Genomic DNA, 13248 nt, shown 5'->3' on the forward strand with positions numbered 1-13248 from the left:
AATAACTGGAATAAAATATCATTCCTATCATAACAACACCAGCATTCCCCATTCAACTCAACTCACAGCCTTCTTGTGCTAATAAAAATCTATGACAAGTGAGAAGAATTAAGTGGCAAGCCGTGTATGTGCATACCCTGTGATACCTTCTAAATTAAATTATTTTGCGGAGCTTGATTACTTAATTGCTTAATTTTACTTCCTGCAGATCGTTAATTCGAGATATGGCTAAAAATAGGATTGTATCGATATCGATTGTAATCTTAGATTTAGTCCTTAGATTTCAAGTCTCTAGCTTTTTTAGCAGTGCGGATGGATCGACAGCAGGTGAACAAGGTTCGGCTCTTGATACTGTTCAAGAATATGTATATATACCTATATACCTTATGAATTAAAATGAGGTCTACCTTTGTCTGTTGCGCATATTTGGCTAAAACCATTATACCGTTCCCTTCTATGAGTTCGTGGTATATCTCGTTATATAAGGTATTGGAATATTTAAATCTTCGAATTCACTCCGCTTGCATTCTGGTTAAGAAATAAGACGACGTAATTTTCCACAGCCTATGAACCGTTTTCAATCGATTTCATGTAAAAATTTCTTTAGACGCGCTCAGCTACTGGATTGGTACTATATAAGAAACATCTCAATGATCGCTCCACTTAGTACGGAAAAAACCTAGAGATGAATTCCCTGATAGTTTCTGCACTATTGGCACTCTGTGGCATCGGACTATTGGTCCATGGTCAGTTTGAAACGATTTGCAGAAAACGTCAGATTCATCTAACTAGGGAGCAATTAAATATCCAGCAGCTAAAGTTAAGGCATGAATATCAGGTGAAGTGGTTGGAGCAATTCTGTGAAGATACCGTGCCGCCAATTCCAGTCGTGGAACCACAAAATCCAACTTGTGATGGTCGGAAAGAAAGAGGATCACTTCTTTCATGTTTTGGGCTAGTAAAGATAATGCCATTCTAATTAGCTAAGAAATGGAGTAACAATAATTTCAACCGAAATAAAACAAAATTTCGATCAAAAAAAGAATGGAAAAATGCATTTTATATATCTCAAGTCCTCTTGTAATAAGTGTGAGAGAAAAATTTTATTAACAATTAAGAATCTTTGACAATTTTACGTACAAGGTCGTACACATCAAATTGTTAAGTTTATTTTAGTTTTTCTTGTTCTATATAATATTAATTATAATATAGTAATATAAATGTAATACTTAAAGCATGTATAGCATTTTGTACAAATTCTATAGACCTTTGTATTTATGGAGCAATATGCGTTGTTATAAATTGTTGAAAAAAAGAAATGAAATCGGATATATTAGGTGAGAAAATCAAAAGTAAACGGTGCCCCGGCTCTAAAACAATAAGGGTGTAAAAAATCGTTTTAAGTCGATTTTTATCGATTTCAGACGTGGCATTTGAATTTTCTCGATTTGTAAATATGGTAAATTCGGGAATGCGATATTTTCTTTCTGTTGCATACATTCTGACCAGTTTTTTTTTCATCTATTTTGTTAATTTATGAATCAAGCATGCATAGTATATTAATCCCTCAAGTTATAACGATGCCAAGTCCATGTATCGGGAGGGAAGCGATGTTAACAAAAATAAATTATAAATAGTTTAGGATTAAAAACTTGAGTCTACTAAATGCATTCTGTATGGTAATTTGCTTATACAATAATGTGAATTGATTTCCGGTAAGTTAAGAACCATTTTCAATCGATTTCATAATTCAATTGTTACAGCTGCGCTTATTCACTATATAAGGCGGATCTAACGATTTTTTCACACAGTGTTGAAAGGACCGGAAGATGAGTCCATTATTGTGTTTAGCGCTGTTGGCGCTCTGCGGCATTGGAGTTGTGGTCCATGCATCATCGCTGCAATGCGCCTTAAGGAAGAATTATTTAATTAGGCAGCAAGTGCAAATTCAAAAGCTGGAAATAAAACAGCAGATGAAAGTGAAATTGCTTAATCAGTTCTGCATGCTAGACTTGCCACCGATTCCGGATGCTCCAACGGCTAACCAAAAGCAACCATTGCCAACGCAGCAAGCGCCAACAAGTTCAGGTGGACATCCATCAAATCTATCAATAGTTGTGATTTATCCACCAGGAAGTCCATGTAACCCAAAACCAAATGATTCGTTATATTCGACACCTCCCCCCGGTCAGACAAGTCCAACAGAGCCCCCGGGTCCGACTTTAAGGCCCGGTGAGACAGAGTATCCGACATACCCGCCTGGTGCTTCTGCTCAGGGATGGCCTGCATATCCAACATATTCTACCATTCGGCCAGTTCCAACAAAAGAGGGCGAGTATCCGACATATCCACCCGGCGACACCGAATATCCGACATATCCGCCTGGTGCTTCTGCTCAGGAATGGCCAACATATCCAACATATTCTACCATTCGGCCAGTTCCAACAGAAGAGGGCGAGTATCCGACATATCCACCTAACGAGAGCGAATATCCGACATATCCGCCTGGCGACTCTATTCAGGGATGGCCTGCATATCCAACATATTCTACCATTCGGCCAGTTCCAACAAAAGAGGGCGAGTATCCGACATATCCGCCTAACGAGAGCGAATATCCGACATACCCGCCTGGCGACTCTATTCAGGGATGGCCTGCATATCCAACATATTCTACCATTCGGCCAGTTCCAACAAAAGAGGGCGAGTACCCGACATATCCGCCTAACGAGAGCGAATATCCGACATACCCGCCTGGCGGTTCTGTTCAGGGATTGCCTGCATATCCAACATATCCGACCATTCGGCCAGTTCCAACATACATGCCCGGTCACACCGAGGAACCGACATCTTCGCCTGATTATCCTTCTAATTTAGTTAAAACATATCCGCCCAACGCCTTTCCGAAATATTCGACTCGTCAGCCAAGTACAACAAATCTGCCCGATAAGACCCAGTGCCCGACAAGTCCAACAAGTCAACCTACTACGGAATGGCCAATCTTGCCGCCTCCCGGCCCGCCAGGCCCAACCAACAATCCATTCGCAATCGGTCCGCCCAATGGCGCAATATTTGTAATAGTTGATTGTCCGTATTCATACTCAACACGTAAACAACAACTAACAGACTCTCTATTCCAATTAAGTCAACAGAGACTTTTGCTCGACCGTCAACCAAGTCGGCAAGTTAGTTTTAGAACGGCAAAGGATGTTCAAGATGATTCCAAGCTGAAGACTGTAAGTGCGAGCTATGCAAGGCGATTCCCTGATTTTCTAACTAAACCCTACATTTGTTATCTGCAGGTGGAGCTGATCAAGAAGTACGGTTACCCAGTGGAGACACATTTTGTGAAGACGACGGATGGCTATGTGCTTTGCCTACATCGCATACCGCGGCCAGGGGCACCGGTGGTATTGCTGGTGCACGGACTCATGTCCAGCTCAGCGGCTTGGGTACAAATGGGTCCGTCCAATGGACTGGCCTATCTACTGTACCGGCAGGGCTACGATGTCTGGCTGTTAAACACGCGCGGCAACATCTATTCGCAGAAGCACGTCAATCCCGATATTAAGCCAGCTGAATACTGGAGCTTCACCTTCCACCAAATTGGCATCTACGATCTGCCAGACTCGATTGATAAGATCCTGGACGTTACGAAGCAAACTCAGATTCAATATATCGGACACTCGCAGGGCTCTACCGCCTTCTTTGTGATGTGCAGCGAGCTACCCGATTACTGTGAGAAGGTCATCCTCATGCAGGCACTCTCGCCAACTGTCTTTATGGAGCACACCCAGAGTCCAGTGCTTCGGTTCTTCGCTCTGTTCAAGAGCAAATTCAGAGTAAGTTTCTTGTTTTTGAGAGAGTAGCTCTCTCTCTCTCTCTCTCTTTCACTCTCTCTCTCTCTCTCTCTCTTTTCCAACCAATATATTGATCTTCTGTTCTTGTGCGCTTTCAGATTTTGCTCAACTTACTTGGTGGTTATGAAATCTCAAAGAATAACCGTATAATCGCACAGTTCCGGAATCATATATGCAAGGGCAGTCTTCAAGAAAGTCCAATTTGCGCCGTCTTTGAGTACGTGATGTGTGGATTTGGCTGGAACCAGTTCAATTCTGTGAGTATAAAATCTATGTGTGATATTATCTGGCTTTGCTCGGCCAAATGTTTCACTCTGAGCAGCTGATAGCTATGGTATTTACGATTATCAAGCTGGCATAATTCAAATCAAATATAGACGACTTCTTCTTATTATAGTTTTATGGATCTTTGAATATTTGATTAAAGCGGCCATCAGCTGTTCTCCATTATGGGAAATGATTGTTCTCAAGACAAGTTTTCTATCATTTGGTTGACACATCCATCAACCCATCATGTATATAAAATGTAAATATTTAATATATATTTATTTTTCTGATATTATAGACTCTCACACCGCTAGTCGTTGGCCACGCTTCGCAGGGTGCATCCAGCTACCAGGTTTATCACTATGCCCAGCTAATCAGCAGCGTCAAATTCCAGGCCTTCGATCATGGTGAAGTGATTAATGAACAACAATATCAGAAGCCCGAGCCGCCGGCGTACAATCTGACTCAGGTTAACTGCAAGGTGGCGATTCATCATGCTACTGACGATTGGCTCTCCTCCAAAAACGATGTCCAAAGTCTCTCAAGTCGTCTGCCTAACGTCATCGACGAATGGAATATCCAAGAAAAGGGCTTCAGTCACTATGATTACATGTTGTCGCAGCAAGTTAATCAACTGATTAACAATCGCGTTATCAACAACTGTGTCGCACAAACCAATCCTCAACCCAATTGTTAATCTCAATCTAATAGGAATAATTAAAAAAACAAATTGAGGCGTTTTGGATAAATATCTGAAAAGAGCAAGTACTAAAACTCGCATCAAATCATAAATTAATAACCAACGAACTACTGACGCTAACTCTCCTAGGCTAAGCTCTTTGATAAAGTTCTCAAGCAAGCACTTCGGGCTTTATGTGATCAAAGCTTGCTTGTTATCCCCAGATCCCATTGATAATAGATAAAAGAGGGACTCGTTGATTTTATGTAAATATGTGTAACAGACAGTAGGAGGCTTCTCAAGCCCCATTTTAAATAGTTATTCGGTAACAGCCGAGTCGATCTAGCATTAAGACTTTAGGCGTAGCTTCTTTTATTGCCTGCGCAAATCAATTTTATTTCATGTCGTCGTCGCATTGATTTCATAAGACCGCTACAAATCGATATCAATCCCGTGCCATATTGTCATAGTTCACTTCTTAGGTAACTCTCCTGCCCCCCTTAAAGAACATAATATCTTACGTATTGTCATGCGCTTTTTAAATGCTGTATCAAAACCTCGAAAATTGCATATTGAAAATGTATGAATTTTTCTACAGTTTGAGGTTATCATTCGAAGCTTTTTTGGGAGTGTATTATTGCGTATATATGTATGGAAGAAAATTCGAATTTTTGTGACGGCAGCTCGGCACAAGGCGCCTCCTTATGGACAATTTTTAAAGATATAAGTAAAAGAATTAGACTTATTCCCAATTTTGTAAGTGCTTTAATCGGAGTTTTTCCAATTATCGGAAAACAGCGGAGAAAGTACATTTTAACCTAGTTAGAAATGCGATTTGATGAGCTTTCGAGCTATCCTAAGCTAACAAGCTTTTAGACGATACGTTTCGAGGTTAGGATTGCAGGAAGCAGGCTTTCATCAATAATAATTAAGGCCAAGCTCAACTGTCAAGCTGAAACATTGGAGGAAAGGGTAAGCCTCTTCTACAACTCTTAAAGTACAGCTGAAATGTGCTTCAATTTCAGACATTTTGTAAAGCTCGCTTCTGTAAAATTCTTATATACTATATAAAAGATTTCCAACTTAATTGACTTATTGCTTTAAGCGGCGTTGCTCGTATTTCCAGAAGGCAACTTGACAGCGACTGGCTGTGTAAAATCAATGCATATTCGAGTAATTTGCATATTCGGATGTAAAACGATTCATAAATTTCAGATGCTGCATGCATATTTACACGCCGCCGGGCTCAGTCGAAAATTAAGTTTACAATCGAAATGGGGACCAAGACAAGGACTCAGCGCCAGCCTGGTGGCCTGACTTTAAATTGCTCACGTGTGTGACACAATTTGGGAGCACGGGCAGCGGCAACGACGGAAGCGGAAGCGAGAAATGTGAAAAATGCGCTAGCTGAACAAAAACAGTTGAATGAGCCGTGTGGCAGGTGGCAGGGTGCGGCTGGCAATGTGCCGCTAAACAGCTGGCACGTACACGCTGACACGCCCACGCCTACGCCAGGGCCGCGGGGCAAACAATTTGGAAAGCACGCACACATATACAGAAACACCTCGTACAGGCGCTGTGCACATGTAGGCTTCAGTTCCGGTCTTCGTGTCCGCTTTCCCAGCCCATCTTGAGGCTATCAACGTCATGGGCCCCGCCATAAGCCTCAAATGCCTTGCGTACGTGTGTTATTTAATGCTTATCTTTATCCTTTTCCCATTAGTGTTATTGATGTTGGCAGTCGGCGCTTCACAGACCCCCCTCCTTTAGCCCATGTGGCACCTGTGCGTTGCGCCTCGATAAACCTGGCCGCCAGCTAAACGCTGACAATTGATGCCAGAAGCTGCCAGTGGATGAAAACCTGGCCCAAAATCACGCGCTAAACATTATTTCAATGCTCCAGGCGCTCACATATGTACTCATTCGCATACGTATATGTATGTGTGCTTTACTCCATAAAGCAGTTTGTCGCAAATATTTAAAGCTCTTCGTCTCCTTCTCCCTCTCTCTCTTGTTGGTGTTTTACCGCGCTGCCTTCATGTGCTTAGCTCCAAAGAGGCCTCTTGGGGCCTCTTGGGGCCTCTCGATGCCACAACTGACATTTACAAATGCTAAACTTGGCTCTAGCAACGGGTGGCGGCCTTAAAGGAAGCCATTCGAATTGAGACGAGACTAAGTTATGGTGCCAGATGGTTCGAGTTAAAGCCTTATAAAAACAAACGCAATAAATTTAAGAAATAAATTTGCGACTCGACTCGACACTGAACAGCGTCTACTCTGAGTTCAGGAGAGGTAAAAATATATAAAAAGTAATGAGTCGTTTATCTGGGCTATGAATATTTAGTCCACAGCTGATAATGATCCCAGTATAGAGTACGAATATATAGATTGAAGGTACGTTCCATGACTTTCATTAGAATCCATATAGGCTATATATAGACATGATAAGCTTGTGATACCAAGTTCCTAAAGTCAATAAATCTACTAGGCATCTCATATTAGGTAAAGTTTTATTAGTGACCCTGTCATTAAGGCAAAAGCCCCACCGAAGACCCGGGATCAAGATATAAGCATAGGATATGGTTGGTATTTTATCTGAGGATAAAAGAAGCCGCAAAGCTAAAAGCACAGTTTGAATAAAAATCCAAAAAATGAATATAAAATTAATTAAAACTTGTATCGGAAAGAATTTCAAAATAAATCGAGGAGCTCCCCTTGCCCTTAAAGCTATTATTGGTTTAAAAGTAAATCGAACGCGCTGTGAATATAAAACCAAATTAGTTTTATCTAAGGACTTAAACTGTTAATAAAAGGAAATCAAACACGTTTATAATCCTTAACAGGTTATTATAAGTATGTCATAAACTATGTAACGCATGAAACGAGACTTTTCCGATTTAATATATCCATATATTCGTCTGTGTAACTGTCTGTATGTCGGCAAGCGTTGACAGTTCAAACCAACTTTCTATCTTGGTGTTTGGTTTTAGCCCATGCTAAGGTTTGTCACATATATTTAAAATGTAAATAAAACAAATCAAATTAAAATTTCTGATTGCCCGTTCTACTGAAAATATAGCATGTTGTGCATATTTTCATATAGAAATTGCGGGCTAAATTGAATCTTTAGCCAATATTGGCATCTACCAAATATAGTTCGATGAATCCAATGGTTGGGACCCAAGATATGCTTTAAAGTTAAGTCTCCATCAAAAGACCTATTTTTAATATTAATTTGTCAATTTGTTTGGCATAAGGTTCTTTTCATATTTAAAATCAAGTTGGAAAATTAATATCGAACCGGTTTTCAGCTTTTCCCATAATCTCACGGGTAAAGTCCATCGTTTCTGCCGTTTTTTTTCTGGTACAGAAAACAATATCAAATCTTTGGAATCGATTTTATTTTAGTCGATAAGTTTTCGTACACATTTGTAGGGCATAAAAAGCAACTGTCAAGTCTCGACTGCAGAAGCTAACGATAGGTATTTTAGGGTTGTATGGAAGTGAGACGAGTGGGGAATGACAGGTGCGGACGGCAGGGTTGATTGTAGGTCGAAAGAGAGAATCGTAGTTAGCTTTGACAGATCCATCTCAGGACGTGTTTTATTATGTATTTTTCGATTGGTGGAGAAACTTTTCACACATTTTAAACACCAATTCCAACAAATTCAAATGTATTGTTAAATGTTAAGCGGTCGAAAAATTTCGCGCGGCCCAAAGTGTATAGAAACCATTCCGATTCGACGATAAACCGAGTTCTCTATTTTCTATGTAAAGCGTCGAAAAGCTGCCCAACACTCCGCCGGCAATAACATCAAAGAATAACCACTACGGAACCAAAAATGTTAGCACGCAAATCACAAATGAGTCCACGGACGCCGCCTGTCCATGAGCGGATCGCCCTGCAGTGTGCGAAGAACATAAGCAAGTTGGCGGCTGCCCTGCCGAAACCGCGTACCCGATCGGGCCATCTGCCAGTGCTGGTGGAGCTGCGCCGTCCCGATGAGGATGTCATCTATCGCTACCAGGTGAATCTGCCGCCAAGCTGTCTGGATCGCGACCATCAGCAAATGAATGCGGCCGAGGCCAAGGCCCTCAGCCAGCAGTTGAAGCTGCCCTGCCTCGTGCACGGCCGCGCGCAGGAGCCAAGTTCTGTGCCACAGGCTCTGCTGTCGCTGGACACACTGGGCGGCGAGGCGCCCCAACTAATGATGATGCAGGATGCAGTGCACGTGGTGCACAGTCGTCACAAGCACGAAGCCATTGGCGAACCAGCCACCAAGGAAGCCATCTCCACATTCCACTATCCGGCCTATGCCAGTGGTGCATCGAAGATAACGCGCGACCATTTCATGGCCACGCTGCACGAGGAGCAGTCCAGTCCGTTGCAGTTCGAGCTGCTCTGGGCGGACCAGCACGAGGATCTTGACGAAGAGGAACAATTGCAGCCGCAGCTGCTCAATGCTTACGAGCCGCCGTCCATTGATCTACATAGCATAGCCCAACACTTTCCGGGCAATGGGGAGGAAGACGGAGCACCGTCGCCGCTGGAGCCAGTTAATAGCTACAGGTTTGTTTCAACACCAAAGGCGCTGCCCACCCGGCACTACATCAACAGACACCATACCAATAGACCACAGCAAGTAGCGCACCAGCTGCCCTCGAGCCTGAAAGCTGAGCAGCTGCCCTTGAGGGTCCTCAATGGCTACAGGCAGCAACGCAGGCCCAACAAATTTCCCAACTACTGGGCGACCAATAACAATGATAAAATGATTTATCAGCAAAAGAGATTTGGAAATAGCTACCGAATGGCGCCGCCACAGCTAACAAGTTATCCACCGATTGGCCCCAATGGCTACAAGCCGCAGCACCACGAGCCGCCATTTTACTGCGACTTCAAGGATGACAATGCCAAACAGCAGGAGCCGCGGGAACGCGATTGCTTGCCCAATGCCAACGCCCAACAGTACCGGATGGAAGGGGTGCATCCACTTTACGCACATCTGCCGCGCGTTGACAATTATGGGCATCACTTTGACCTGCAGCGGGAGCTGCTATTGAGACAGAAATTGGAGCAGGAGCTCGATCATCAGAGGCTGATTGAACAACAAAAATACCAGCGCATATTTACGGGTGAGTCGCAATTTCCGGCCAAAATAATGGCTAGCAATAATATTTTATGCAAAGCTGAACAGTCCATAATCTTTAATCTTCTAAAACACCTTTCAAATCGCTTTTATACACAAATATTTATAACTTTACAACATTAACATTTAACAACATTTAAATCCCTGACCCAACTACAAAATATACCTTTTAGGCATTCTTATTCTTATTTCTAACAGTTATAGAACTCATTTTTCTGTCTTAAAATACCCCTTGAAATGATTTTGCCCGAATCTAGTTTTATTATTTTAATGTTATTATTTGTTTTAACGTTATTTAATCAAGCATCTGTTATATAATTGATGTCTTCCGTTTAATCCAATGCCACCTAACCATTGAGCTAAACTCCTCTTTGCTGCATAGAGTCGCTGATGACATCGCAAGTGCCGCAAGAGTTGCAGTCGCTATTCCATTGGGACTGCTGCCATCTGTGCCACACTGCGATGAGAACGATGCGCAATGCATTGGATCATTACCTGTCGCGGACGCATCTGCGCCGGGTGGACTCCTGGCTGATCCGATACAGTTTTGTTAAGGGTAACTTGTCGGAGGATATGCTGCGTCATCTGCGCAGCTCGGGACCCGCCGTTCTGCACTGTGATCTGTGCGATCTAAAGCTGACCTCGGTTATCCATGCCCGCCAGCACTTCTACGGGCGACGCCATCGGCTCGTGGAGCGGCACATTAGCAAGCCAAATGGCGAGGGCTACTACGACAGGACCGGCCGCTGGGTGCGCACCAACGACAAGTGGCTGATGTGCAAGCTGTGCGATGTGATTGTCACCTCGGAGTCCCAACTGGCCATACACATGGCCGGCGTGCGCCATCGCAAGCGCGAACGCTCCACCTGTCCGGCATCCATTGCGGAGCCCTTCGATGGCAGCCACGTGTATCGCATCAATGCGAACGGGTCGCTGGTGCCGCTGAATCCGCTCGGCTTTTACATGTACGCCGGCTATAACAAGCCGGATTTCCGCAAGCTGAACGACCTGAATGCCGCCTACTACTGTGAGGTGTGCAACATAACGCTCAATCATCTGAAGTCGGTGAAACAACACGAGGAGGGGCGTGTACATAGAAAGAGGCTGGAGAGGGTCACGCAATAAGGCGGAAGAGGAGGAGTTTATATGAGTGGGTCTCCGTCTCATATTGTATTCAGCGTATTTATGAAGAGAGTAAGCAGAGCCCCCAGCCCCAACCAGACATCGGGCCGTGTGCTGTGCCGTATTATTAACAATTTATTTTTGAACTATCTAACTTTTTCATATGTTTTATAATAGACATTAGTATAATAATATATATATATAATATACCTATTGTATATCTCTCTATAATAACAAGAATTTCTTGTCTATTGCTGCAGATGTTAAATGGATTTAATTCATAAATATTTCCAGAATGGGAATTCACCTTTTTTAAGAACATTTTAACATTATCTCTTAAAATTAATAATATAAGAGTATTGGAGCTTAAAAAAATGTATTGCATGCTTTTCGGCTGCGCCAGAAATGTTGCGCAGCATTATGTTGCTTAGCATCAGCAACTTGTTGCTAAGCATATTTTTTGTGTTGCTATCAACATGCAGCAGCAAAACTGCTCAGCAGACTTCAACTATTGACATAGAGATTTTAAAATAAATTTATATTAAAATAGAACAAAAACGTTGAATCAAGCTCCAATTGTATATTGTAATTATTTTAATATGATTTCTATTAAGCCGTCCTAATAAGTTTCAGTTGTGGAGGCAGCAGAATGTGTCAACGATTTGAACATATAGTAGTTAACTTGTCCTATCTGCATTTTGAGATAGACTGATTTTTTGTTTCCTTTATTCATTTTTTATTTGTAATTTGTAATAAAAATTAATAATTTATGCTCTAATAACGAATATTCTATTCTTAATAATCAATAATCGAAATAATTATGTCTTGTATACCGAAGGTATCCTTTGCTTTCTGTCTATCATCGGTATTTGTGAAATACAAATATATCTTAGATACCTTTTAAACATGTAACGAAAAGAAGTAGCTCAGCAGTATAAAATTATCTGTAAAATTCCAACTGTATCTTCAGAATACAAATTCATTAGTAAAAGCGAAAATTTCAATGGGATTAAAAAGTATCTGACCCATACAAAACTGTTTATGCGACACAAAAATATCTGTAAGTGCTCCCATCTACATGCAACCCTCATTTCATAAACTTCTTGTGAATCATTGCAACTATTAACATTTTGTATATTGGAGTTTCATTAATGAACAAATTACGCTCATTTGTCATGGCAGCTCCTAAAACTTTGGGTTAATTAATGATGCGGCACTCGCCGTAAACGGTGCAGGCCACAAATGTGTACGTTTGTGTTCTTTGCTTTTAATTGCCCGCCTGCTTATGCAGCGGCACGTTGCCCCAATGCGGAGCAACTGCGTCTGCCATTTGCCATTTGCAATTTGCCATTTTCCAGTTGCTATTTGCCTGGTCGTCCAGACGAAAATCGCATAAAATCTGCGCAGGATTCGTCGCGAGGGCAGAGACAATGCGAGGACCATAAAAACGGAGTTATCGCTGGGTAAATATCAAAAGAGGCCCCCAGCCCGATGGCAGTCAGGCAGTTGGCGTCTAGACAAAACATGGCATTAAATAAATAAATAAATCGCAACAACAACAACAAGAACAGGAACATTTTCAGCGCTTCGACAAACCGCAAAAACGGAAGCGACTCGAAAAATTTATGGCCACGTTTCGGGCGAGTGTGAAGAAAAAATGTTGCTGCACATGTCCAATGAAGGTCAATAGCAAGTGGCAAGCGTGTGAAATTGTGGGCGTGGCACATGCAGCCTAGTCAGCTGCAGCCAGCTGCACATATATATAGATATATGTTTATCTGGCCGTCTGGCTGTCGCTTCTGGGGGGAGCTCAAAACATGTTTTCGCATAAATTAAACTTCTTATCTGCTGTAAAACATTTGACGCCATTGTTGTAGTTGCCGTTGTTGTTGTGCAGCCAGGAAATGTACAAACAGTCAGCAGCAACACCAACTCTAACACCATTCCCAACAATCATAGCGGACAAAAATTGGAAAAATGCATGTGGAAAAAAAAGGAAAAGTGTCGCAAAATAAATAAATGGACGGGAAATGACATTTTACCGATGATATAGTTAATGATATAGCCATTGTCAAGCAATGTGAATAGCACTCGATGAATGCTAATGCGTTTCCATTTGATTCTTGCTTTGGGATCTGCTGAAGGTCTAAGCTGGGGTTAAAATCAGTACTATCAA

The 13248-nt window shown here is 42.1% G+C and overlaps 2 protein-coding genes across 3 annotated transcripts; both read left to right on the plus strand.

Annotated features, from left to right (window-relative positions):
- The first annotated feature begins 1817 nt into the window (after positions 1–1817).
- On the plus strand, positions 1818–4855 carry LOC135437401 (uncharacterized). The gene is made up of 4 exons (XM_064695320.1): positions 1818–3233; positions 3300–3839; positions 3956–4114; positions 4423–4855. Exons 1-4 carry the CDS (start codon positions 1830–1832, stop codon positions 4819–4821), a joined length of 2502 nt encoding a protein of 833 aa, XP_064551390.1. The 5' UTR covers positions 1818–1829; the 3' UTR covers positions 4822–4855.
- Positions 4856–8387: 3532 nt separating this feature from the next.
- On the plus strand, positions 8388–11281 carry dbf (doublefault). 2 transcript variants are annotated; one of them, XM_064695315.1, is made up of 3 exons: positions 8389–9373; positions 9437–9936; positions 10333–11281. In XM_064695315.1, exons 1-3 carry the CDS (start codon positions 8646–8648, stop codon positions 11073–11075), a joined length of 1971 nt encoding a protein of 656 aa, XP_064551385.1. In that variant the 5' UTR covers positions 8389–8645; the 3' UTR covers positions 11076–11281. The 2 variants fall into 2 exon arrangements, with proteins under 2 accessions (XP_064551384.1, XP_064551385.1); XM_064695314.1 differs by having other exon boundaries at positions 8388–9936.
- Positions 11282–13248: the final 1967 nt, after the last annotated feature.

This window comes from Drosophila montana, unplaced genomic scaffold, assembly GCF_035044405.1.
Source record: "Drosophila montana isolate Dmon_TW-CO22-7 unplaced genomic scaffold, ASM3504440v1 contig_3734_1, whole genome shotgun sequence".
In the NCBI taxonomy this organism is placed as follows: Eukaryota; Metazoa; Arthropoda; class Insecta; order Diptera; family Drosophilidae; genus Drosophila; species Drosophila montana.

Coding starts and splice junctions, on each gene's coding strand:
- LOC135437401 (XM_064695320.1), top strand. CDS start 1,830: ATGAGTCCATTATTGTGTTTAGCGCTGTTGGCGCTCTGCGGCATTGGA. Junction 3,234..3,299: donor ATGATTCCAAGCTGAAGACT/GTAAGTGCGAGC, acceptor TGTTATCTGCAG/GTGGAGCTGATCAAGAAGTA. Junction 4,115..4,422: donor GCTGGAACCAGTTCAATTCT/GTGAGTATAAAA, acceptor CTGATATTATAG/ACTCTCACACCGCTAGTCGT.
- dbf (XM_064695314.1), top strand. CDS start 8,646: ATGTTAGCACGCAAATCACAAATGAGTCCACGGACGCCGCCTGTCCAT. Junction 9,937..10,332: donor ATACCAGCGCATATTTACGG/GTGAGTCGCAAT, acceptor TTTGCTGCATAG/AGTCGCTGATGACATCGCAA.